General features: G+C 38.9%; 1 protein-coding gene across 8 annotated transcripts in view; it reads left to right on the forward strand.

Moving 5' to 3' along the window:
- Positions 1–24,628, forward strand: part of camkk1a (calcium/calmodulin-dependent protein kinase kinase 1, alpha a) — a 145,289-nt gene extending 120,661 nt beyond the window's left edge. For 6 of the 8 annotated variants that reach the window (XM_017701724.2, XM_017701721.2, XM_017701720.2 and 3 more), the window contains 5 exons: positions 3,691–3,778; positions 6,179–6,307; positions 7,306–7,409; positions 17,662–17,709; positions 18,877–24,628. In XM_017701724.2, coding sequence (XP_017557213.1) covers positions 3,691–3,778; positions 6,179–6,307; positions 7,306–7,409; positions 17,662–17,709; positions 18,877–18,952 — 445 coding nt within the window. In that variant the 3' untranslated portion in view covers positions 18,953–24,628. Of the gene's footprint in view, positions 1–3,690; positions 3,779–6,178; positions 6,308–7,305; positions 7,414–17,661; positions 17,710–18,876 lie in introns of those variants that run through there. The other 2 variants (XM_017701727.2, XM_037533128.1) reach the window with 2 other exon arrangements.
- The last annotated feature ends 1,721 nt before the right edge of the window (positions 24,629–26,349 follow it).

A 26,349-nucleotide genomic window follows, 5' to 3' on the forward strand; every position in this document is an offset into this window, starting at 1 on the left:
AAGCTTAAAGGGACCCCTGACTGTTCAGACTTGTAGGCCTTCAAATAATGTATGTTTAATACTATTGAAACATGATATATAAATCAAGTTGATTTGTTCAATTTGATTTTCTCAATAACAAATAAAATATTTTACTTGGTCTAAACAATGTATTTCACCAGCATTGGACCTATACATTATTTTGAGGCTTGCATGTCTTAACAGTCAGGGTTCCTTGTACCTGGGGATGTTTAAAAGTGAAATTCCACCCCACAGAACATTGTTTTTTTTTCTTTAACCCATCTAAAGCCATCAGTTTTGCTGCAAAGACCACAATGTGCTTTGTGAAATTGTCAAAGCAAACATCTAACATTACTTCAGTGAATCAAAGGTAAGACATGAATAGACCAGAAATATGCCCACTGTAGTATGTTTATGCCTTTGATGATTAGGTTTCTAAATTTGTAGTTGATTTTTCTTGTCTTTGCATATTATATCATATTCATTGTGCCTGTGGTGAGCATCATATTTAATAGTCTTTCTAATAAAGGGTGTTGGTTGGTTGTGTTTATGTGAATTCAGTATTCTGGTTGACTGCCAGAATACGGAGATATCATTATAGGAAGGACGTGTTGGTAGAGGTACGGTGAGGACTGCATAACTGTCAGGAATAGACTATAGCCTGATATAATGGCATTGTGGGACATAAGCACATTTGGAAGTTGTATCTACCAAACTGGCCTACCCACATGCTGCCTACGCCACTGCACCAAATGTCTTGGCTGATCGACTGCCTTTTGGGTGAGAGGGAAATTGTGAGAATTAGATTTTTCACTGAAACATCGCTTTAAATTGACTGAATTGTTAATTTTGCCTGAGGGAGCTACGTTGGAAAGATATGAATAAATCACGAAAGGATTTGTCCTTGGAAAAGTGTCAGCGAAGGCAGAGAAGCTCAGAGAAGAGCCTGGCAGAGAGAGAGAATGGCTTTGCCCGCAGCATCCTCAACCTTGCGCTCTTTGAAGTTCCTCAGCTCTCTGAATATGGAGATAAAATGTCAATAAAATGTCTCTGTTAGTCTGTTAGGCCTTTTCAGCCCTTTAAAGTGTGTGTGACTGCGTACATCTGTATGTATGTGTGTGTGCACGTGTTGGCTTAGCAGCGTGCATGTGTTTCTGAGAGTCGGGAGGCATATCGGGGAGATTGGCAGCTGGAGTGTGTGGTTGGACAGGTTGTCATCAGCTAATGAAAGCGTTTTCTTGAGAGCCTCTCATACCCACACATGCTCGCGGTCACACACACACACATGCACTGTATGCTGATCTCAACCCACATGCAGCTATGAGTCTGCATTCCACTCAGTCACACTCTGGTGCTTTTAATTATGTACGAGTTAAACTATACTACTGTTGATTTGGCCATTTTTATAGATAACTATATGAGATGAAGTGTCAGAAAGCATCAAGACAGGTCTGTTTGAGATTGCTCAAAGAGGAATTACGCAGATTTTTAAACATTTCTGCATATCTCAGTCATTCAGAGTTGTTTGCTGTGAAATGCTCGGTTCTAGAGAAACTTGCAAAGTTAGAATTTTTCACAGAAGTGGTAGTAGGAACCAGACATTGATATTAGAATAAATACAAATAAAATCAGTATGATATTAATATGTATCCTCTAAATTGTTATATATTAAACACATCTAGAAACAACTACATGAATGAAATACATGAAAAATTGCATGTGGTGTTAGTGGCTGGTTTGGCCTGAAAGAAGGCTGTTACAATATAGACACAATAGGAGTTCATACATTAATAAGACTGATTTTGTTTATATTAAAAAAAAGGAGCAATTTAAAAAAATGTTGAATCTTAATCTCACAGGAGTTTTTCATTATTTTATGTAACTTTTTTTTTTTTTACATCATTTATTTTTATTGGTCTTGCATGTTGTGATGGGCCTCACAACCCAGCAGGATAAGCAGCTTAGAAAGTGTGCGTGCATGTGTGCGTGCGTGTGTGTGCATGTGTGTGTGCGTCTGTGCATGTGTGTGCATGTGTGTGTGCGTCTGTGCATGTGTGTGCGTGTGTGTGTTTGTGTGTGTGTTGTAGTTCGGGGTTGCTTCCAAATACTCTTGTGCCCAGAGGCCTCACAAGACCATGATTCATCCTTCATGCTTCCATTGCTTTTTAGCTACATTAGTCTCATTTCAACACACATGGAGGAGCTTCTCTCTAGAACTGGAAGTTCGGGCAGAAGAGGGAAGTAAACACACAGGAGTCACTGTGTTTTTAATTTGCACCTCTACTTTGTGCCACTCCTTAAAAATGCATAATAATGAAATCAGGCGCTAAAACCTGCATCTTGGCAGTGGCCTCGTGTTCACGCTCTAAAAGCCTTCTGATTAATAGATCAGTCAGCTGTGGTGCTTTTATGCGAACAGTTTTCATTAGTGCCACCACAGATTTTTGGTAGGTATGGGCATGATGTCCTGACTGGGAGGAAAAAAGGTGGGGTCTTTCTCTCACCCATTGCTACCTGCAAAAGCCTAAAGTGTTCTTTGCCTTCCTAAAATGTACAGCATAGTTTGGCTGGGCTACAGTAGGATTGGACGAACTGGAACAAACGGCTAATACCCTGTAATGGCTGGCTGTATGAAATACGTCAGTAGAGATGCACTGTAGTCTAGGCTTAAGTTTAACCACTTATGTGTCCACATTTTTTTGCATAATCACAAAAGCTTAATGAAATCAAACAGTAAATTCAGCTGAATCTGAATTCTTACTGATTGAGACGAGCCAGATCTTCAGTATTTAGAAAGATTCGGTCTTTCTGTCACACCAGCACTGGTCAGTCGATTTTACTAGCTCAGAGTCCTAACTTGCCTAAACGCAGTACTAGTGAGCCAGATTTGCCCTTTTGCTAAGGTTAGCTTCTGGCGCTAACAATGATATGCATTAAAAGTAGCTTAAGCTAACAGTTTCACACACACTACCAGTAAGATTTGAGTCTTTATTCTCTAAATTTGAGTCAGTGAGGCTTCAGTGATCCAGAATAAACCTACATGCGTGTTTGTATAGCTGCTTAAGCCGTCTCTCGAAGTTAACGCTAGATTCTAGTGCTAACAAGGTTCCTGGTAGCAGGTACCAAAGCTGAAAGAGACAGTGACAGCAATGTGGGATTGCTGTCACTGTCTCTTTCAGATTTGGTTACTTTTAGAGGATTAGAACACAAAAGATACTTTGAGTTGTGCTGCCTTTGATTTGATTGCCACCCAGTTTCTCTACCACTCTCTGTTAAGTTCCATCTGTCTGCTTCGAAGCTTTTACAAAATGACTGTCTGACAGCGGATGTAATGATAGCTCTGCCAGTTTGTTGTCTGCTCAGGGACTTTGTGTTTTTTTGTGAGCGCATTTGGGATTTCCTATAACAATGGGTTGTCATAGTTGTTTTTCAGTTCCAAGGCCCTAAATAGGTTTTGTGGAGAATAGAGAATTGTTTCTGTGACTGGTTGAAGAGATGAATAAATCCAGGATAAAGCTGGATCATTGTAATGTTCAATGTCTTATTTGATCATTCAGGTGTGAAAGACTTGATTTATGAGATCAAAGTCAATTTTATCGACTTGATTTGCAAGATAAAAGTCTATTCAAACTGCCGCTTTTAGATAAAACTGATTTCATGACCTTATTCAATCAATTTTATTTCCATCAGGCCAGCTGTCAGCGAAGGCCTGAGGAACCTGATCCTGAGAATGCTGGACAAGAACCCAGATAACAGGATCACCATTCCTGAGATCAAGGTGAGTTAATGTGCAGTCTAAATCTGTATGTAACAGAGTGCCTTTAGGCACATTTCCTCCATAAAAGAGATTTGGACACCCAGAACCCACTGGTTTGGGGAAAATGTGAATTAATGTGGAACCTATTTGAACACCATAATAACTTGCAAAGGGTTTTTCAACTAAGTATGTATTTCCCTGCCTATATCAGCTAAACTGTTTTCTGTCTAACATAACTTTGATTTAAAACAGAAGGTGAACTAAGATGCTGTCAGAACCCAATATAACAGATTTTAAGAAGCAAGTAATTTCAGGTTTGTCACTAAAATGTAAATCACTTTAGGGGCTGTGTTCATAGCTCTCTCAATGTAGACATGCAGATCTGCGAGGATATTGCTCTTTTATTTACAGTAACCTTTCTGACAAACAGATCTTTGATCAGCACTCGTTTGAATGCGGATCAGCTTTATGAATACAGTCCCAGGATTGGTTCATGCAATAAAAAGACTGGGATTTGACCAGCTTGTGTGAGATTATTACTGGTGAGGGAGAAAAAGTGAGGGCCTTAATGTGGAACCTATGTGAACACCACCATAATGAGCAGTGTCTTCAACTGAAACATGCTTTCTTGACCTTATCAACTAAAGTTAGTTATTAATGTACTTCTTAAATGTGATTTGAGGTATCTCAAGCACTGAAAAATAAAAGGTGAGAGATTTTGAGAAATGTTAATCTTCTCAATGTAGGAGTGCTCATCTAGAATCAGATTGCTTATTTATTTATGAATAACTCTCACATCAGCGTTCCTACTCTGGAAAGCATTAGTGATTTTAGCCTAGGTGTGTTTCATCTGCTAAAAAGACTTGAATTTGACTTCTTCATGTGAGAATTCCACAGGTGTAGGGAAGAAGTGAGTGGCCCTAATATGGAACCTATGTGCATGCCATCAAGAGGAGCAAAGGGATTTCTAATGAATATAATCTTTCCTTTATCTATCTATCTATTAACTAAACTTAATTGTTGCATTGTTTTGGCAGATAATTTGGCTGCAAGTTGCAGATGTTTGGCTTGCATAATAAGCTGATATGCCAGCAAATTACAGATGTGATATGCAGTTGCATTGGGTCCCAAGTGAAGACTCAAATTCTGTTCTGGAAACTTCCATCTGCTGTCTTGATGTGAAAGTGTGTGTAGATCATTAACACACATACACACACAGAATCCAGGCCATGTGCAATTACCTAAATATGAAATGTTCCAGTAAAGCTGAACTCCCCTGAGCACTCATGAGACACTTTAGGGAGCGCTCCTTTCCCTCAGCTCTGTTAGATGGGGTTTTTAGGGCATGTTTTAATACATTTGAATATGATTCAGATCATGTTTGATTTTGTCCTCTTCAACCCTTAGAAATTGATTGATAATTGCAGTCACTATTGTTATCCGACAGCATATTATTTGTCCTCTACTTGATTCATATTTTTTGTCTGCTAACTCGTCCCACAGTTTTCAAAATATCGACACTATTTCAACTCCAGAATGTTCAGTCTGATTGGAAATTGTGTGCTTGTATACAGGTTTCTGATCGGACATGAGGTTCTTGTACAATTTTTTTTTTCTATAGAAATGAATGGGGTGCAAAAGTTGTGCCATGTTCATGCAAGTCCATTAGTCACACCCTATTAACCATGTGGGCATCCACCTGGGATACCATAGCAACCATGTAGAAACCATCTAAAATACCATAGTAACTGTGCAGCAACACCCTAGCCACAGTTAACTAGAACCTACCTGGGAACTGCTTAAGCTGTGTAATCCTCTGTATTTTCTTCAGGAAAATCAATTGTAACTCATTGAATCATGAGGAGAAATTTTGTAGAAACGTATTTTAAACTTTCAATCCATACCACTTTTGTATTTTAAGTCAAAGAGAAGATATTTTATTATGGTTTGAATTTGACGAAAAGGTACGGTTGTGCAGACTTATTTTGTGGAAAGTAAAAACACATTTGGCATGTATTTGTCTTCAAATGAACACAGAAATATCATCTTAAACACAAAATATAAATCAAATGTAAGTGTAGTTCATTACGTAGCTAACTTTGGAATTATGTTATTATTTTGAATAGTATAGCAAGTCGATAATAACTTCTTTTACAGGTTTAACAACAAAACTAAAAGACGTGTATATACATTTGTTTTTTACAATTGTTTTAGTCGGCTATAGAAAACATTTTTAAAAACAGCCCTACCGTTAGCCAGTTCACAAACCTGACCTGGTTCAACTAAGATTCACTACTGAAAATGCTGTGTAGTCCAGGAATTTGAGTGGATTCCTCACTTAAGTATTATTCACTTATGCATTTATTATATTATAATTAATCTGTGCTGTTCTGCTGGTTTGGTTTATGTCTGTGTGTCTAGCTGGACCCCTGGGTCTCTCAGGATGGTACTGATCCATTGCCTTTAGAAGAAGAGCACTGCACAGTGGTGGAGGTCACTGAAGAGGAGATTCAAAACTCTGTTAAATTTGTCCCCAGCCTCTCTGCTGTGGTGAGTGTGTGCATAGGTATAGTACCAGTCAAATGTTTGGACTCAGAAAAAGAGTTGTTGATGCTCTCTGAAGAGTTTGGACTTTACCAATCCACTGTCAGGCAGAAAATGTAACATCATTATTACCCTTTCTAGGAGTGGTTGTCCAACAGAAATCTAATATTGTATAGTGTAATATCCTGAGAATCACAAAGAACCCCAATATGACATCTAAGGATCAGCTAGCCTCTGTTTAACTGGCTAATGGCAATGTTTTTGAATCCACCATCAGGCAAACATGAATATTGTGTATAGAGTGATAACAGGGAGCCACTATTCTTCCATAAGAACATTACTGCATGTTTAAAGTTACCTAGAGACTACATGGATGAGTGAGAAGACTACTAAATGAATGCTATTTGAAATGAATAGGCTAGGCAAAAACATAAACATTTTTTGTTAAAAACTAATCAGTGCATTCCAGCATAAGAACCTAATTCCAGCTATGAAACATGGTGCTGGCAGTATCACCATTTGTGGCTACCTTTGACCATAACAGCTTGCAATCATTTGATGGTGCTATTAATGCTGGATTACACCAGGAAATTCTGTGGGCGAATGTCAGGGCATCTGTTGTCCTGCTGCAAGAAGGTGGGTCTGTCAGATGTCATGTCATGATGTAAAATGTGTCTAAATATTCTTATTTGACAGAAGGCGTATATGTGTTAGTATGGTAGTTCCATATGCGTTTTTAAAGTTTGATGTGTTCAGTATCATTCTAAATTGTGGAGAAAAGTAAAAATAAATTAAAACCCTTCTACTAGGCCGTGGTTTTTAACTTGTACTTCATATATAAAAGTAATTATATGTAATGGACAGACATGTGTATTGTCCTTATCTGTATGTGCTAGAAATTGAATTTCACTTGAATGATGGACTGAAAGATCATATGATAAGTGTAAATAAATCTAACCTCATTAGTTAAACCATTCTCAGCCTTTCCTCTTTCTGTCATTTAGATCCTAGTGAAGGCCATGTTGCGCAAGCGCTCTTTCGGGAACCCTTTCGAGTGTCCTAGCAGGAGAGAGGAGAGGTCCATGTCTGCACCAGGAAGCCTGCTAATGTGAGTGTTCTTAACACGCACTGTTTATGTCTCTGTTTTCCTATTTTCCAATCAGTCTACAACCCCATTTCCTGAAAAGTTCCGACGCTGTGCAAAATGTAAATAAAAATAGAATGGACTGATACGCAAATCACGTAAACCACATTTTAAAAGGAAAATACTACAAAGATGACATGTATCGAATGTTGAAACTGAGAAATTGTATTGATTTTTTGAAAAAAAATGTATTTGATGCCAACAACTCGCTCCAAAATAGTTGGGACGGGGGCATGTTTCTTTACCTATTCTTTTACCAACATGTGGGAACAACACATTTGAGAGCTGCTGTAGTTTTTTCCCAAACTTGTTTGATACAGGATTTCAGCTGCTCAACATTTCAGAGTCTACGTTGTTCTATGTTTCATTTCATAACGCACCAAATGTTATCAGTGGGTGACAGGTCTGGACTGCAGGCAGACACCCCTGCATTTAGTAGTTTGTGCAAACTCTGTTTACCAGCATAACAGCAGTGTGTCTTCTCCTGTAATGCTTGGTGAGTTTGAAGAATACAGAGCAATGAATCTGAAACCACTCCTCCACACAGAACCACTCCACATTTTCCATTGTCTGAGGTCCTGTCCTCTAGAGTCTCCTCTCCAGGTTAGGTCACCTCCCAGGTTTTTTAGTGAGGGACTGGGATGACCATGTCAAAAGCTTGATTCTGTGGTCAGTGAGCTATTTTTATGTGCATTTGGATGCATATCACTGCTGGCGAAGCAAAACCTTGTCCAAATCTCCGAAATGATAACTGTACTGAACTTTACATACTATACTTTTAACGTAAGTTAATGGAAGCAGACTTTTTCTCCACAAGTTATTTTGGGCTGTTTCTACTTGTCCAAATTTACACACATTGTAAAAAGCAACAGGCAGTTTCAAATTATGTCAGAACCTGAAAAATGACCAAAATGGAGATGCACGTTTTCAACAGCAGAGATCATTATCCTGCTGGAAGACCTACCACAGCCCAGATTTAATACAGCCAGCCAGATTTTCATTTAAATATCCTGGTATGTCATGGAGTCCATCATGCCATGTACCCTAATAAGGTTCCAAGAACTTCAGGAGTCACAACAGATCCAAAGCAAGAGTCCCGCATCAAACTTAACAGTGGGGTCGTGGTTCTTTATTGTATTACCATCCTTCATTTTACACCAAACCAGGCTCTATTTTGTCTCATCTGAAAATAGAACCCAGTTCCAGTCAAAGTTATAGAAGCATCTAGTGCTTATGTTTATGTTTAGATGAAAGAGAGGCTTTCTTCTGGTACACCTTTTAAATAGTTTGGCCTGGAAGTGACATTTAATTGTAGTTAAAAATGAAAAGAATAGACTTTCTTTCTGCAGAACAAGACCGTGTGCTTAATAACTTTAATTATAATGTAGAATAAAATGCCTCCTATTTTTCATAATAACATGTATTGATTGATAGTTCACAGTGCAGAATTTTTCAGCTGAACATTTCTCAGCAGACATTTTAGTGCAAATTTTAGTGCACAGTTTTTATTTACTTGCTGAGTTAAACAGTTACGTGTCACAAATTAAGTTTTTTTCTGATGTTAAATTCGGCAAATAAACTTATGATATATAAATATATAAAATTATGCGTATGACTTTTTATGCCCACTACCTTTGTCCTTCTGTAGTGTTCTGTTTTTTGACTGTGGTCATTCAAGTCAGCTGAATAGCCCCTCCTTTTCACATCCAATCCCTTTTCTCTCTCTTAAAATGACCACATGAGCAAGGTCACAGCATGCCATTTGGAATGGCTTGCTTGGCTGTTTGAACAGGTGAACAGAAGGGACACACTAATAAGCACCCATTACCTTCCCCTCTGACCAGCAGCGTAGCGTTTCCATAGTAGCGTGAGTCAATGACATTTACCTCCGCTCTGTTCTTCTCCGGCATTTTGTGCTGAAACGCAGCACTCTGTAAACCCTTTTACAAACTTTAGCGGCTCGGCTCAGTCTGTCAGAGCCTCCATATGACCTCGTATCTGTGCATGTTTCATATCTCTCTCTTTCCATTACTCTCTTCTCTCTCGCTCTGTCCCTCTCTTTCCCATATGCAATCTCTCTTTCTCTCCCTTTCTGTTTCTCTCTCATTTTTCTCTTCTCTTTTCTCTCTCCTCTTTATTTCTATAGGTTTGTATCGCTCTTTCTCACCTGTTTCTCATCTGTCTCTCTTTCTTTCTTTCTTCCTTCCTTCTTTCCTTCCTTCCTTTCTTTCATTTCTTATTTCCATCCCTCTTTGTTATCTGTCTCACTCTTTATTTTCCCTTGTCTTCTTCTTCTTCTTTTCTCTCTCTCTCTCTCTCTCTCTCTCTCTCTCTCTCTCTCTCTTTCTATTTCTGTCTGTAACTCTTTCCATTGTTTTCTTTTCTCTTTCCTTCTTTCTCTTTTGTTTCTCCTGTCTCTATATCATTTTTTCTTTTCACTCTCTCTCTGTCTGCCCTTCTGTCTCTTTCCATTGCACTCTCTCTGTCTCTGTCTCTGTTTGTCTGCCCTTCTGTGTCTCTCTTTCCATTACTCTCTCTCTCCCTCTCCCCCATTTTGTCTCTCTCTATATCATTTTTTCTGTTTGTATCCCTCTCTCTGAGCTCTGCCTCTTGCCCTTTATTTCCTCTCATGTTCCTCTTTTCTTTTTCTCACTTGCTATTTCTCTGTCTGCATCTCTCTTTCCATTACTCTCTTCTCTTCCCTTCTCTTTCATCTCTCTGTCTCTGTCTCGCTCCCTTTCTCTCTCTGTTTCCTTCTTTCTGTATCTTTCTCTTTCCATTACACTCTCTCTCTGTTTCTCTCTCTCTCTCTGTTTCTCTCTCTCTCTCCCTTTTTCTCTGTTTCCTTCTTTCTGTATCTTTCTCTTTCCATTACACTCTCTCTCTCTCTCTCTCTCTCTCTCTCTCTCTCTCTCTCTCTCTCTCTCTCTCTCTCTGTCTCTCTCCCTTTCTCTCTCTGTTTCCTTCTTTCTGTATCTTTCTCTTTCCATTACACTCTCTCTCTGTTTCTCTCTCTCTTTCTCTGTCTCTCTCCCTTTGTCTCTCTGTTTCCTTCTTTCTGTATCTTTTTCTTTCCATTACACTCTCTCTATCCGTTTCTCTCTCTGTCTCTCTCCCTTTTTCTCTCTGTTTCCTTCTTTCTGTCTTTCTGTATCTTTCTCTCTTTCCATTACACTCTATTGCTCTGTGTTTCTCTCTCTCTCTCTCTCTCTCTCTCTCTCTCTCTCTCTCTCTCTCTCTCTCTCTCTCTCTCTCAGCAGATTGGCAGTAAGTGTCTCTGTACAGTAATTTCTGGTCTGAGTGCAGCTCATCAGAGTGTTTTACTCAAGGCCAGCAGATAGACTTCACTCAGCATGCTTTTCCAATCCTCTCTCTCTGCCAGTGTAGCCTTGATGCCACTCTCCCTCTTTCCTTAACAAGCTCTTCCTCACATGGAAAAGTGTTCACTCTAACAAGCATCTCACTACAGCCATCACCTGCACTGTGTTTGAGTTGGGATGTCTAGGCTTGGTTTTGCTATGAGTCACATTTTTTGCTTCGTGGAAAGAAAAACATCAATTTATGTGCTTCTGTGAATTCTTTTTGTATTCTTTAGAACGCTCCCTTGGTCAGCGTCAGTCATTTAGAGACTAAATGTCAAGCAGGGCTTGGTCAGCGAGGGAAGCCCAAAGTTGCCCCATAAGAATGTTTGGCCCATCAAAAGTTTTTACCCTACCCACTCCCTCCACCTCACTCAATGAGAGAACAAACATTTTTATATAACTCATTTTTTTAAGATTAGATTTTTTACTAAGTATGCTATATTTAAGTATGTGAACCCCTTTTAAAGGGTTGGGACCACAAATGTTAAGAAGAGTCATTTTGTCCTTTCAATAAAAATTAAACCACCTTGGGAGCCACAACATTTTACTTCCATTTTACCATAGTGTGTGTGAATATGTCTCAGTATGTGCTAATGTCTTAGTAGTGGATAAAAATATTATATAAACCAAAACACAGACTTACTTTGCTCTGCTTTAAACTTTAGCTCAGCTATAGCTGCTTTTCTTGCATCTTTTCTGCAAAAGTAAAATAATTTCTTAAAAATGTCTCTCAACAATCAACTTTTTACCAGACTGAAGCTGCTCATTCTCCAGCTTCCTGTTCCAATTATCTCGTTCCCCCTAAAATGGTACATGAGACCCCAGAATGTACCTGCCGCACCATTTAAGGTGGAACAGGAAAATTCAAACATGAAGCTGGTGAACAAGAAACTGACTTCAGCTTTGTGACTGGTTTTTTAGTGTTTGACAGTTTCTCGTCGCAAATATCAGAAAACTAGCGGAGTGCTTATAAACACAAATGAGTCCATTCGTCTCCAAGTTCTCGATATTCATCTTAAATCTTCCTCTTCACTATGGTGACCAGCAGTCTGGTCTTCAAGGTTAAACATAGGTGAATTAGCAGTTAGACATTATATTCAGTCTTTAAGACCATTTATTGTTAAAACTGTGTTTGAATGATCAGCAGAGCTTTATTTTACCAAAAAGGGGGAATATTAGATTTTTACCTGACAGTCTAAAACTGCTGAGGAGCTGCAACAGGGCAGTAAAAGAGCCACATGTTGCCAACCCCTGCCAAACCTGCAATTAATGAGGTGAGGCTGGAGGTGTGGGCTAGAGCTACTTTGACTTGTAAATGTTTCTTAAACATTTTGAGTTTGCTGTTAACAAGAAGCATCTGCTGATGTGAACCACACCTCACAAAAAAGAGCTCTCAGAACCTACAATCAATAATTGTTGGTTTGCATAAAAGCTTGACAGACTTACACAGTGATCTTTAGAGTTTAGGTGTTCATCAGTCTACACTTAGATTGACTATAAATAAAGATGATTTAGTACTGTGTCTACTCTCACTAGAAATGGACACTCAGCCAAGATCACTCCAAAGGCACAATGTCGAACACTCAATGAACACTAATGTGACAGCTAAAGCTTTGAAGGAATGAGGAAGTGGTTATCATCTCTGTTCATGAGCCTATTATACAAAAAAATGATGTTTGACAAAGAGCAACTTGACACTCTGAAATAATCCTTGGAAATGGTTTTGCATGCTGAGGTCTGAGGTAGAATTGTTCAAGAAGAACATACAGCACTACATACAGTGTAAAAATGGTGCTTCATACCAAAAAGAAACACCAGCCCAACAGTGAAGTATGGTAGGGGGAGCATTATGCTCTGCCGCTTCCTGCCCTGCACTGCTTGCCATTATTAAGAGAAAGTTTATGAAAGTATGGATCATTTGAGTGTGGCTGTCCGTCAGCTGAATCTGAGTAGAAGCTGAGTGATGCAGCAGGACAATGACCCTAAACACAGAGGTAAATCTGCTAAAGAATGTCAAATCTTATGGTCAATTATTGCAGAGAACTAGGGTATTCCAAAGGGTTCTCATACTTTTAATACTTTTAATCATACAGTTAATGGAGGGAAATGGACAGTGCCAGTCAAAACAAGTCAGCTTCACATGAAAGAAAACTGTTGTATTTAAAGCACATAGCATTCATCAACATTGTGAAAGCATGCATGCTCCCAATGTGCATAAGGCTAGTGAGTTGCTCTTTTGTCTTTTTGGCCCTCAGCCCACCACAAACATGATACTTTGGCCCCAGAAGAGTCTCTGGTCTAAAGGTTCTCCTGTATTAACTTCCACAAAAACGCAGCTTTAAGTAATATAAACTATCCAACTTCACCAACACATTATGATGACCACATTATGATGACCTAATTACATAATACATTTCCTCTGCTACTAGGTCATTCCGCCATTGCACTGACAACTTTTCTTGTTAAAACAAATAAAGAAAACGGATGTTCTTGTTTTTAAATTTTTAGGTTCAATTTTTAGCTTAGTGATTTTAGGCATGTTGAGCATGGCACAGCAGTGACTTTACAGATGCTGATGTATTACGTTTAATATTAAGTATTTTTTTCATTTTTCAGTCTAAAAATGTTATTTTTTCTGTCCTATGGTAAAATTATTTTACACGTATCTCAATTTTTTTTATTTTTTAGGGATATCTCAAAGGACAAAAGACTAACTTTGAGAAAGTGCGTGGTTAATGAAAAGTCACCTTAGGTGTAGCAAGAAGATTGTGTCTGTGGTGTTACTCATGACACTTTAAGTGATTTTAAAGTTAAAATAAACATCATAAATGCAGTATTTTCTACATAAATTGTGACAAACAAGCATGAGTAGACTGTATTTTAGAAAAGCTCAGATTTTAGTAATGTCATCAGTGATGTTACAACTGATGATGTTCAGCAGTCTCTTTTACGCTTTGATTACATCATCAGTGTTGTAACCTGTTTGTCACCGCAGTGGTGGAGTGACCCTGCTGCTGCATATACTCTATATTGACAAAAGTATTCGCTCGTCTGCCTTCACACACATATGAAATTAAGTGAGATCCCATTCTTAATCCATAGGGTTTAATATGATGTCAGCCCACCCTTTGCAGCTATAACAGCTTCAACTCTTCTGGGAAGGCTTTCCACAAGAGTTGGGAGTGAGTTTATAGGAATTTTTGACCATTCTTCCAGAAGTGTATTTGTGAGGTCAGACAGTGATGTTGGACGAGAAGGCCTGACTTGTAATCTCCGCTTTAATTCATCCCAAAGGTGTTCTGTTGGGTTGAGGTCAGGACGCTGTGCAGGCCAGTCAAGTTCTTCCACACCAAACTCGCTCATGTCTTTATGGACCTTGCTTTGTGCACTGGTGCGCAGTCATGTTGGAACAGGAAGGGGCCGTCCCCAAACCATTCCCACAAAGTTGGGAGTATGAAATTATCCAAAATCACTTGGTCTCCTGAAGCATTAAGAGTTCCTTTCACTGGAACTAAGGGGCCGAGCCCAACTCCTGAAAAACAACCCAACACCACAATCCCCCCTCCACCAAACTTTACACTCAGCACAATGCAGTCCGACAAGTACCGTTCTCCTGGCAACCGCCAAACCCAGTCATCCATCAGATTGCCAGACAGAGAAGCATGATTCGTTACTATAGAGAACACGTCTCCACTGCTCTAGAGTCCGGTGGCGGCGCTTTACACCACTGCATTCAACGCTTTGCACAGCACTTGTTGATGTAAGGCTTGGATGCAGCTGCTCGACCATGGAAACTTATTCCATGAAGCTCTCTACTCTGTTGATGAGCTACTGTGAAGGCCACAGGAAGTTTGGAAGTTTGTAGCGATTGACTCTGCAGAAAGTTGGTGACCTCTGCGCACTATGCACCTCAGCTTCCGCTGACCCCTGTCTGTCATTTTACGAGTTGCTGTCATTCCCAATCACTTCCACTTTGTTATAATACCTCTGACAGTTTACTGTGGAATATTTAGTAGCGAGGAAATTTCATGACTGGACTTGTTGCACAGGTGGCATCCTATCACGGTACCATGCTTAAATTCACTCCTGAGAGCGGCCCATTCTTTCAGGAATGTTTGTAGAAGCAGTCTGCAGGCCTAGGTTCTTGGTTTTATACACCTGTGGCTATGGAAGTGAGTGGACCACCTGAATTCCATTATTTGGATGGGTGAGTGAATACTTTTGGAAATATAGTATATGTGAAAAGGCTAAAAAAAACAACAGCTCCCCCTGGTGGTGAAATAACTTTCTGTCCCTGACTGCTTTATTCCTGCAGTCAAATAAATCTCTTGCTCTCTGTGTGGTGCATTTACATCTTGTTAATAATTCAGTGTCAACTTTAATTATACTCACTATGTATTTCTCATTAACCTTTCACACAAACTGTGTGGAGTTCCTCAGTTTCAGCATATAGTTAAGCTAAGCTAGTCTTTTAAACTGACCATGTGTTCAAAATTCAGTTAATAAAATACTTCATATTTGCAGTACTACAGAGTTGGCAGTGTTTATTGTGGTGTTTCCTATTAATTTTGTACTGGGTGTCCTCGCAAAGTGTCTGACATCAAACAAAACTTCTTAATATATTGCAAAAAGTCTGATTGCTAAAAAGCCAGGTTTTAGAACAGTAGATGATGAGACGGTTTTTAAAAGTTGTTAAAAGGTCAGTATCTAACACAGTGTCGGATTTTTTGTATCTCAGTCATTTAAAGGACAGTTTCTGGCACGGTCTCTGATTTTGTGTTTTTTGTAGCACAGTCTCTTAAAGGACAGTTTATAGCACAGTCTCTGATTTTGTCTTTTTTGTAACACAGTCTCTTAAAGGACGGTTTCTGGCACAGTGTCTGATTTTGTGTTTTTTGTAGCACAGTCTCTTAAAGGACAGTTTCTAGCACAGTGTCTGATTTTGTGTTTTTTGTAGCACAGTCTCTTAAAGGACAGTTTCTAGCACAGTGTCTGATTTTGTGTTTTTTGTAGCACAGTCACTTAAAGGACAGTTTATAGCACAGTCTCTGATTTTGTCTTTTTTGTAACACAGTCTCTTAAAGGACGGTTTCTGGCACAGTGTCTGATTTTGTGTTTTTTGTAGCACAGTCTCTTAAAGGACAGTTTCTAGCACAGTGTCTGATTTTGTCTTTTTTGTAGCACAGTCTCTTAAAGGACAGTTTCTAGCGCAGTCTCTGATTTTGTCTTTTTTGTAGCACAGTCTCTTAAAGGACGGTTTCTGGCACAGTGTCTGATTTTGTGTTTTTTGTAGCACAGTCTCTTAAAGGACAGTTTCTAGCACAGTGTCTGATTTTGTGCTTTTTGTAGCACAGTCACTTAAAGGACAGTTTATAGCACAGTCTCTGATTTTGTCTTTTTTGTAGCACAGTCACTTAAAGGGTGGTTTATAGCACAGTCTCTGATTTTTGTCTTTTTTGTAGCACAGTCACTTAAAGGATGGTTTATAGCACAGTGTCTGATTTTGTGTTTTTTGTAACACAGTCACTTAAAGGACTGTTTATAGCACAGTGTCTGATTTTGTGTTTTTTGTAGCACAGTCACTTAAAGGATGGTTTCTAGCACAGTCTCTGATTTTGTGTTTTTTGTAGCACAGTCACTTAAAGGACAGTTTCTAACACAGTCTCTGATTTTGTCTTTATTGTAGCACAGTCACTTAAAGAATGGTTTCTAGCAGTGTCTGATTTTGTGTTTTTTGTAGCACAGTTGCTTAAAGGACAGTTTCTAGCACAGTCTCTGATTTTGTCTTTTTTGTAGCACAGTCACTTAAAGGACAGTTTCTAGCGCATTCTCTGATTTTGTCTTTTTTGTAGCACAGTCTCTTAAAGGATGGTTTCTAGCGCAGTCTCTGATTTTGTCTTTTTTGTAGCACAGTCACTTAAAGGACAGTTTCTAGCGCAGTCTCTGATTTTGTCTTTTTTGTAGCACAGTCTCTTAAAGGACAGTTTCTAGCGCAGTCTCTGATTTTGTCTTTTTTGTAGCACAGTCTCTTAAAGGACAGTTTCTAGCGCAGTCTCTGATTTTGTCTTTTTTGTAGCACAGTCGCTTAAAGGACAGTTTCTAGCGCAGTCTCTGATTTTGTCTTTTTTTGTAGCACAGTCACTTAAAGGACAGTTTCTAGCACAGTCTCTGATTTTGTCTTTTTTGTAGCACAGTCACTTAAAGGACAGTTTCTAGCGCAGTCTCTGATTTTGTCTTTTTTGTAGCACAGTCTCTTAAAGGACAGTTTCTAGCGCAGTCTCTGATTTTGTCTTTTTTGTAGCACAGTCTCTTAAAGGACAGTTTCTAGCGCAGTCTCTGATTTTGTCTTTTTTGTAGCACAGTCGCTTAAAGGACAGTTTCTAGCGCAGTCTCTGATTTTGTCTTTTTTTGTAGCACAGTCACTTAAAGGACAGTTTCTAGCACAGTCTCTGATTTTGTCTTTTTGTAGCACAGTCACTTATAGGATGGTTTCTAGCACAGTCTCTGATTTTGACTTTTAGTAGCACAGTCACTTAAAGGATAGTTTCTAGCGCAGTCTCTGATTTTGTCTTTTTTGTAGCAGTCTCTTAAAGGACAGTTTCTAGCGCAGTCTCTGATTTTGTCTTTTTTGTAGCACAGTCACTTAAAGGACAGTTTCTAGTACAGTCTCTGATTTTGTCTTTTTTGTAGCGTTGTCACTTAAAGGACAGTTTCTAGGACAGTGCCAAAAATAATGTTTTTAGCACAGTTGTGGAAAGTCCACCGAGTTGTTACATCTCCAGTTACCTATGACCTCTGACTCTCTTTCCCTCACTCTCTCTCTCTCTCTCTCTCTCTCTCTCTCTTCGGTGCAGGGACTCATGGCCGTTCCGCCCCTCTCTAAAACTCCACCCTTCTTTAAGGTAATTGTTTGCTGTATGGCCATCTGTATGGTCATCATGCTGTTTGGCTAGCCATCGGTCAAATGCTTCATGCAACCCCTTATCCTCTTCAGTGATGTTTGTGTGCCTGCTGGTTTGAGACTCTTGAATGTAAGATGACATGTCCATATTGAATGTCCATCTTTTCATATTCATACCGTATTTTAGCCGTGTGGTCATCATTGTTGAAGGGGCAGACCCAGTGTTTGTCTGTGTTTGTTGTGTTGTGTATCCCTTCCCTCTTTGAAGTCTGCTTGTTGTTTGCTATACTTGGATCAGGTTGTGGGTGTCACTAGTGTTACAGCCAGAGAATAATGTTCCCCTGTGCTCATCTCAGTTCATGTCTACACAGGCTTACATATCCACTTTGGTAAGCTTTAAATTTACTGAGACCAAGCATGAGCAGTGTCCTATTATTTTACAATTCTCCTTTTAAGTAACAGCATGGATTTTTAAAGGAATAGATTCTGCAAGAATCAAGTGTAAGAGAGTGTGGCAAAATGTATCATTAATATTTAATCTAGTTAAGCATATTAAAAGTAAAGAGTGCTATTATTAATCATCTTGTAGTCCCATAGCAACATCTGTGAATAAAGATATTTCTTGGGATTCAGTCTGAATACTGTTTTTTTTACCATCAAATAAATTTAAAATAACATTTTTAACATAATTTTAATGATTACCAAGTGCTTATTCCCTGCGTGATTTGCAGCCTCAGTTGTAATACAGCACCATTTTAAAGAATATAAACAACTTACAATGAGAGCTGGTCAGGCTAAAGTGTAGCCTCCACATGGCAGAGTTAGTTTTAACACAGTGTTACAACAAAGGCCCTGAATTAAACAGTGAGAGAAGTGTTAAATATAAATTTAATGCCTTAATTTTTTATGAACACATCAAAATCAAACGCTGAGTGCTGAAGATATCATGCAAATGAAATATATTTGTGTTATTTTGCTGAAACTTGTGGGCTTTATGCCCCCCCAGCCAATGCTTGGCTTGGTCATGGTTACCCTAGGCTTCTCCAGAGCATTCAAATCTATTGGTACATTAAGGGGAAAGTGGTGTAATTTAGATACAAGATCAAGCTATTGATATATACATATATATCATATATATATAAAGCTTTTGTTTCTCTTTCCTTCTTAGAAAAGGTAGCAGTGGGGAAGGTGGAAGGGAAGTGGAGCTGGAGGACCTGCATGAAGATGAGCCACCCTCTTCCTGAGCATCTTCGCCTCTTCTAACATTCGCAGATGACTGTACGTGCCCTGCCCTTTACTAACTACTACACTGGACATCAAAATGAATACTGCTGCACGCCATTTGCAATCTGCTCAAGTTCAGTCCTGCTTGCACTTCTTGTTTCTTTAGACGTAGCTCCTCTTTCCCGCTCCTCTGATGACTATTGTTATTCCAAAACCTTTCGAGCAGCCTGGATGCTAGTAGTTTAGCCTGACCACCCTTGCTTTTTGGTCCTAACTTGATCCTTCCTTCATTCTGGATGCCTGAAAGCTGTATGTCCACCAGCTCTCTTCTACAAGATGATATCCCTGGCTTCACCTTTCCCCACAGTGGAACTCCACATGCCAGAAAGACGCTGGGAGCTTCATGAAACACGGACCATCTTCACTTTGGAAATGCCGCCCTTTATATTTCATTCATGCTCAAGTGGTCAGCATGTCCATCATGAAGTGAGCAGAGCTTCGCTGGCTCAATCTCAGAGACTTTTGCTGAATTCTAAGGTGTGTTTGGAGGACTGCCTTTGCTTGACAGTGGACTAAGCTTTAAAAAAAAAAAGAAAAAAAGTCCTTGTTGGAAAAATTATGAACGGAGAACCAAAAGACTTGGAGCTACTTCTGAGGAACATTTATTTAACATCTCAAATCTAGAACAAGGACATTGTTCTGGTGCCACCTTCTGACAGAAGCAGGAATAGCATGGCTCTATCAGCTCAGTAGAGCTTTTTTTTTTTTTTTTTTGTATATGTGTGGAATATAATGTTGATGTCTTGCTTTGTCGCACTTTGCATACCGTAATATTTATTCTCAACATGGCCAGTTTTACTATGCTTGTCACTTTGGTATATTCAAGCATTCACAGAACGTATCTTCATTCACATATACACACACTCACATGGGCAAAAATGAGCCAATTATGATAGGGCTGTCTTAATATGCGTGTTTCAGACAAACACAATGCTACAGAATAGGGCTTGCACACAATTACATGCAAAGTGTTTGAGGGCTTCTTGTTTTAACCCCTTAAACTGCAAGGCCAGGGCCGTCTCTGAGAAACGTTCTACGTGGGGGGCCCAGACCCAACCCAGTCATGTACGTAAATGTGTATGCAAGAATTTAAAAAATAATGCTTAGTTTGTTTGTTTTTCAGGGAAAAAAATAACAATGGAATATTTTTCTTGCAAGCAATATTAAATAAGTAAAGCACAGTACTCTTCAGAAGTCAGAGGCCATCCTTCATTTATTTCATTTCCAGTTAAGTACAATTTTTTCAGAAGTTTAAAGAGCTCCTGAAGGGACATCTGGTACACACCAGATACAATGTGGTGAGTATCAATACATTCAATGCGTCCCTGATTATATCAGGCGTGATTAGCAACTCATGGATTATTGGGACCTTAACACATAGTATCTGGTGCCCACCACATAATACGTTTTTTGAGTTTTTTTACCTTATTATACCCTACTAAATACACCATATACACCATTTCTGAAAGTTGCACTTAATGGCTGATTTGACTGGAAATTAAATAAATGAAGGTGATCTCTGACTTTTTCCACATAACTGTACATACTGGTGGGCCCTTGGCTTGAGGGCCCTTAAATTACTGCTTATACCTCTTACAGCTTACAGGGAAATGGCTCTGTGCCTGTGTCTGTATGTGGCTTACATTTAATTCCTTTCTCACTGCATAACCTTCAAGTTAGTTTTATAGTAATTGCCCTGTGATTTTAATTGTGGCTTCAGTGTACCGTTACAGAAGCCTTAAGATCAGTTACTGATTAAGTCTGCGGTTTAAGGGGTTAAACACACACACACACACACACACACACACACACACACACACACACACAGAGACACCACTACCATACAGGACTTTCTTTCCTCATCATGGTGAATGTTGCAGATGCTCCATTCTGACAGAATCGGTAGCAAAGATACTGTTGTGTGTCACAGTGTGCTATTGTCTCCCTGCAGAAGCAGAAATCTGTCATTATTTACAGTCTCTTCATTCTGAATGGCTTATTTGTCAGTTAGGAACGCAGACAGTCTCTCTATCTCACACACAAACATCCATCCATAAACACATGAGTGAATGAGCATGTATTGGTGCAGAAACAGAGAGAATCGCTTTCGCTCGGTCTCAGACAGCCGCCTGCAATCTGAATACAGTGATTAGTATCAGAGCACCCGGCATTTAAAGGAAATGCAGTCCCTCAAGTCCTGAAGTACAGCTGTAAAGCACCAAACTCATCTTTTTTTTTTCCTCCATCCTCCCTTTGAAAGGCGCCCTTATTGGACCTTCCAAGCAGTTCAGCTGGGCAAAGGGTACTGTTTTCTGGACAAGAATGGCAGCTGTGGGCTGGCGGTCTTATCACACTGTAATTGCAGGGGCATTTTAAATTGGCACCCATCTAAATTGGATTTTGTCCGCTTAGGAAGCAGCCGTGCTCTTTCAGATCAAGTGAACACTGGGGGGACTGCCCAAATTAGAGTAGCTGCTAATTATTCACCCTGAATGCAGCTTGTTTTTTTTTTTGGATGAAAGTATAAAAACTCTAAAAGCAGCCTTCTCTCTCTTAGGTAATGTAGATGACTGCATACACAGGCAGATTCAAAACAGCTTGTAAATCTATCATTTTTAAATGTGTTAACAGCTGCTCCAGTTCTGAAACGAGTACTAAAGCAGGGTTCCCAACCAGGAGTTCAGGATCCCCAAGGGGTTTCTGGTGCCAGAAATGTCACTATCAAATTGTATAAAATGTCAAAAATATCACTTTTATACAAATTGTGTCCTGATAAGTTACAAAAATGTCCATTATAACATGTTTTCATGTTTCATCTGTTGTGTTTGGAGGCGAGTTGGGCATCAATACTGTAAAGTCACTGGCGTAACTACTCAGAGGAAAGGGAGGAGGGGTGCAACCAGGCCTTATAAAACCTAATTGGACCCCTCATATAGATCATGACACAATTGTACCCAAGGCTCATGCGTAGTTTCATATCAACATGCGTGATCAGTTAGCTCCCATCACTACACAACCAGTCCATTATTTATTATTTATCTCTCTTATTCATAATACATCTCATCCATTGTTGCTGTAAAGGTTGCACCATGATATCGATATTGGCAGATATTATCTGTACATACGCCACTGGACAGATGTTTAGATTGGACTGTTATTTCAAAGTGATAATAGAAGAATCTGGAAGAGCAGAATGTTTAGGTGACACTGGATTACTGTGCCATAACATCTGCATTTTGTTCATTTCCTGCAGAAATTTCTGTGTAAGGCTAAACCAGAAGGATCTTGTCCAGATGTACTAAATAAGATGTCATAGGATGTTTGCTTTAGGGAGGTGCGTTCTTGCTTAGGATCATACAATCCTAGTTACATCACTGTCTAAAATCATGCATTAAATGCACTTGACTCCAATGTGTTCTTTTCTCCATTTTCACCTGTAAAATACATTACAGGATCAGTTTTATCAGTGTACCTGCCTTTGGCAGTAACTGTATTACTTTAATATATCTTTCTAACATGGAAATGATGTACACATTTCAGTCAAGTCACTTTAAAAACTTTTTTTTCTCAGCACCAGTTATTTAGCAGATAAACTAATAAACAGATTTAGCAGATAAACCAGGTACACACATACACGAAAGTGTTCAATATTGACAAATTTCTTGCTACATGCTCAGAAAAACGCTGTATGTATGTGTTTCATAAGTGTAACCCCTCTTAATGTTCACTATGCACTTGTATGTCGTTTGTATGTCATGTGGCATGAGCTTGACCTCAATATAACTTTATAACTTCCGTCTAACAAAAGCTCGAATATCAGGTGCAGCGCATATGGCTCAAGTATATCATTAATTGTGGTACGACTCAAGTTAACTTTAAAACCCCTTTAACACATTTTATCATAGAGCAAGCAAACACAAATGCTAACAGGTGCAGGTGCTTATACCTCAGCTTTAACCACAGTGTAGTCTCTGTTGTGTGGTGTGGCTCACCATTTGCACTTCATTACTTTGTGTACATTGACTTCTGAAGTTCTGGCATCGTTTCTTAGTCGATGACATGCCCATATAAGGAACTACAGTAGTTGTTTTTGCAGCCTCAGTGTGCCCTGTCATAGGCTACCTTCACATTACGAGCCTCTTTGCTCAAATCCGGTCTCTCTGGATCTTCTGAGTTATGAGACTATGTTGTCACAATCTGAATGTTGCTACATGCAGGCTAACACTGCTGTGCGTTGAATTGACAACCTTGCCAAAGCAGCAAGCTTTGTCAAATGTCTTGGTTAAGTTACCTTGACAGTTCTAGGTTACAGTTTGAGTAGCTGGTATTGGTATATAATATTGTCAAAGTATGACAGCAGACTTACTTTCATTCAACATCATTTCAATGTGCAAGATGGTAGCATTTATTAATATTATGACTATTTAAACCTTTAAGGTCGACACAAAAAAGTGTCTGTTTCTGCTTTTTTATTTACTCATTTTTGATATTTGATCACATCAGGCACTCTCCATATAGTAACTCTAATTTTATTTATTTATTATTTTTTTGGATGCAAATTCTGTTCTGAGTGAGCTCATGCACTCACTCGGAGGAAACATGGTGCATCCACCAAGAAAGGAAGCCTTGTGCATCTTTTATACAGTGATATAAAACACGGAAGCACACGGAAAGTTTATTTTCTACATGCTGAATTTGGTCAATTTTTTTACTGTTTACAACGGGAACATGTACATGGCAGCAGATTTAAAAGAGTGACTTTCTTTTTTGGGAGCCCAGCACTAGGCCTGTTGGGTTCATGGGGGTGCAGATGTTTTGGAGGATCCAGTGACTTTGGGTGGGGAGTATTTTTGTGAGGAGTATATTTTGAACATTTTTGTTTTGGCTACTTTTGAAAATACCATTCATTTTCCCTATAGAGACAAATGGCTCAGTCCCCGGAGTTCCCTATATTGGCATGACGTCAACTATAGAATAGTGCACGACTTCAGATATTTGTAGCAGACAGAGTGCTTCTCGCTGTCCTTGGACCCCTTTAACACGTCTGATTCTGCTCATGTGAATGGTCTGGTAATGAGCTTAGGTGTGTTACAGGAGGTACAGATGTACAGAGCCCTATGGTTTCATTGCAAAGCCCTCATTTAAAAGTTATGTTGGGGTTTTTATGTTAAGGGAACAAGGGCAGTTTTGACAAGCTCAGTGAAATGTAACGTCACTTTACTTTGATATTTTTTGGATCCAAAGCTTTTCTGGTTGTAAATATCTTCCTGTTCTAAATTTGTGTGTGAATGTGAGGGTTCACGAGGGTGAGTTTTCATAATGGGGTGTTAACAAAAAGGATTGATGGCCTATAAATGAACTGCAGTTTCTCACATATACTCGTCTGATTTCTCTTTGCTTGAGTGACGTTGCTGGTTGTTACATGGATATCTGTGTTCTCGTGCATTAACCTGAATGTACTTTATATTTCTGAAAATGACAAATACAAAAAAAAGAGAAGCATGGCACAAAAACTACTGAATGCAACTTATTACAATGTAAATATGTACCAAAAATATACAAAGAAGCTATTTTTTGCATGCTTTTTGTACACTTAGACATAATCAAGGACAATAAAGATATCACAACCAATCCCTGAAAATAATCTGCTTGTTTATTGTCTTGGGACATTCCACACCAGAGCAAACCAACAACATCAATGATGCAGTTTGGTATTTAGTGCAGAAGGAAAAATCATTTGTGTTCTTTTTTTGTTCTTAATAAATAACAGCAAAGGAAGACAAATGATTGTCAGGTGGAATTCCCAAATAGTCTCAGTGATCAGAATTTGTGTCTCTGTAAATAACGTCCATCAAAAACAAGTAATACATACAATCACCACCATCCACTTTATCCGAAACATCTGCATTGTGCTTCCACAAACCAGCCACTTCATAAGTTCCACCTACCTAATAGGTTCACTATATAGACTACACTATATACACTGCAATGTTCTTGGCTTGGTTGTTCTGTTGTAATTGGGGTAGAGAGTGTACAGTTCTTTAAAAAGGGTCTTCATACTTGACAATCACATTTACAAACATGGTTCTTTAAAGACTCTCCAACAAGGTTCCAGGGACCCCAAAATGGTCTAGATTTTTGCATCTATCTAACTTACAACATGTAGAGATAAGGCAAAGTTGTGGAGCATCTGGGGATCCTTGAGGACCAATTTGAAAACTATTGCTTTAAAGAATCATCCTTTGAAAGATTCTTCCAGCTGAAAGTGTTTATTTTATGGCATTGCTCTAAAGAACCCTTTTCAGTTCCATTTGGCAGCTTTACTTTTTTAAAAGTATTCTGTTCAAAAGTGTAGAATTGCTGTTCAGCTCAATATTAAATCAGTTTGGCTGCGGATAAATGTGTTCTAATACTCTACAGCAGAGCTCCACACTTTGAATCCAGTTTTTTCAAGTTTTTTTTCAAAACAGGACCTGAAACTGGATTCAAGGTCTGTGTGGTTTTATGCACAATTAGGAATAATTCATTGTAAATGGCCATTTTCTAACCTCTTTACGTCGTTGAATTAAGTTTTTGTTGTTGTGCCTTTAAGGCATGTAATACATGGTCATGAGCTCTGATACATGTAAATGAGCTCTGTTCTGATTGGCAGCCCTGTATAGTGCCTCATTCAAAAAGCAGTCCAGTTCAACTTCAGTGTGACTGGGCAGCGCTAAACCACTGGTGGCTGAGAAGGTGGATACGTGTACATGTGGTTGGTTTTTGTGACCTCACAAAAGCAATGAATTTAAAAAGGGCTGTTTTTACTGCTTAGTTTTCATATTTATACTCTTAAGAAAAGATGGTTCTCCAAGGGCTGTTTAGTAAAGGAACTAGTTCTAAGGATTCAAAATCTGCATTGGAAGACCTCTGGTCTAAAATTTCATTGGTTTTTGACTACTTAAAGTAATAATTGAGTGAAAGTAAAAATGAAAGATGAGCAGAGCTGTATATGATTTCATAGTAACTGAGAGAGCCGAATAATATCAAGAATGTTAGACAAATGTTATACATACATATTAGAACATCACGGTCAGACAAAAACCTGGTAACTTTGCAGAAGGAAAAAACATCCTTAATTCGTAATAAAAGTTGGTGTGAACATTTTATTCCAAGTCATTTAAGGTCATTTCTGTTGGTCCCTTCATCATGAAATTCTGACCCAATGTAAAGAGCGGCTGGTAATTCAATTCATGTTGTCAAAAACAGAAAAGCAGAAACAGCAATACAAGGGTTTTTTTTTGGACAGTGACGAGATGTATATCTATCCACCAACAAAACTTTGTATCTCCAAAATTATGATTTTACAAGAGAAGGG

Source organism: Pygocentrus nattereri, chromosome 23 (assembly GCF_015220715.1).
Source record: "Pygocentrus nattereri isolate fPygNat1 chromosome 23, fPygNat1.pri, whole genome shotgun sequence".
Lineage (NCBI taxonomy): Eukaryota > Metazoa > Chordata > Actinopteri > Characiformes > Serrasalmidae > Pygocentrus > Pygocentrus nattereri.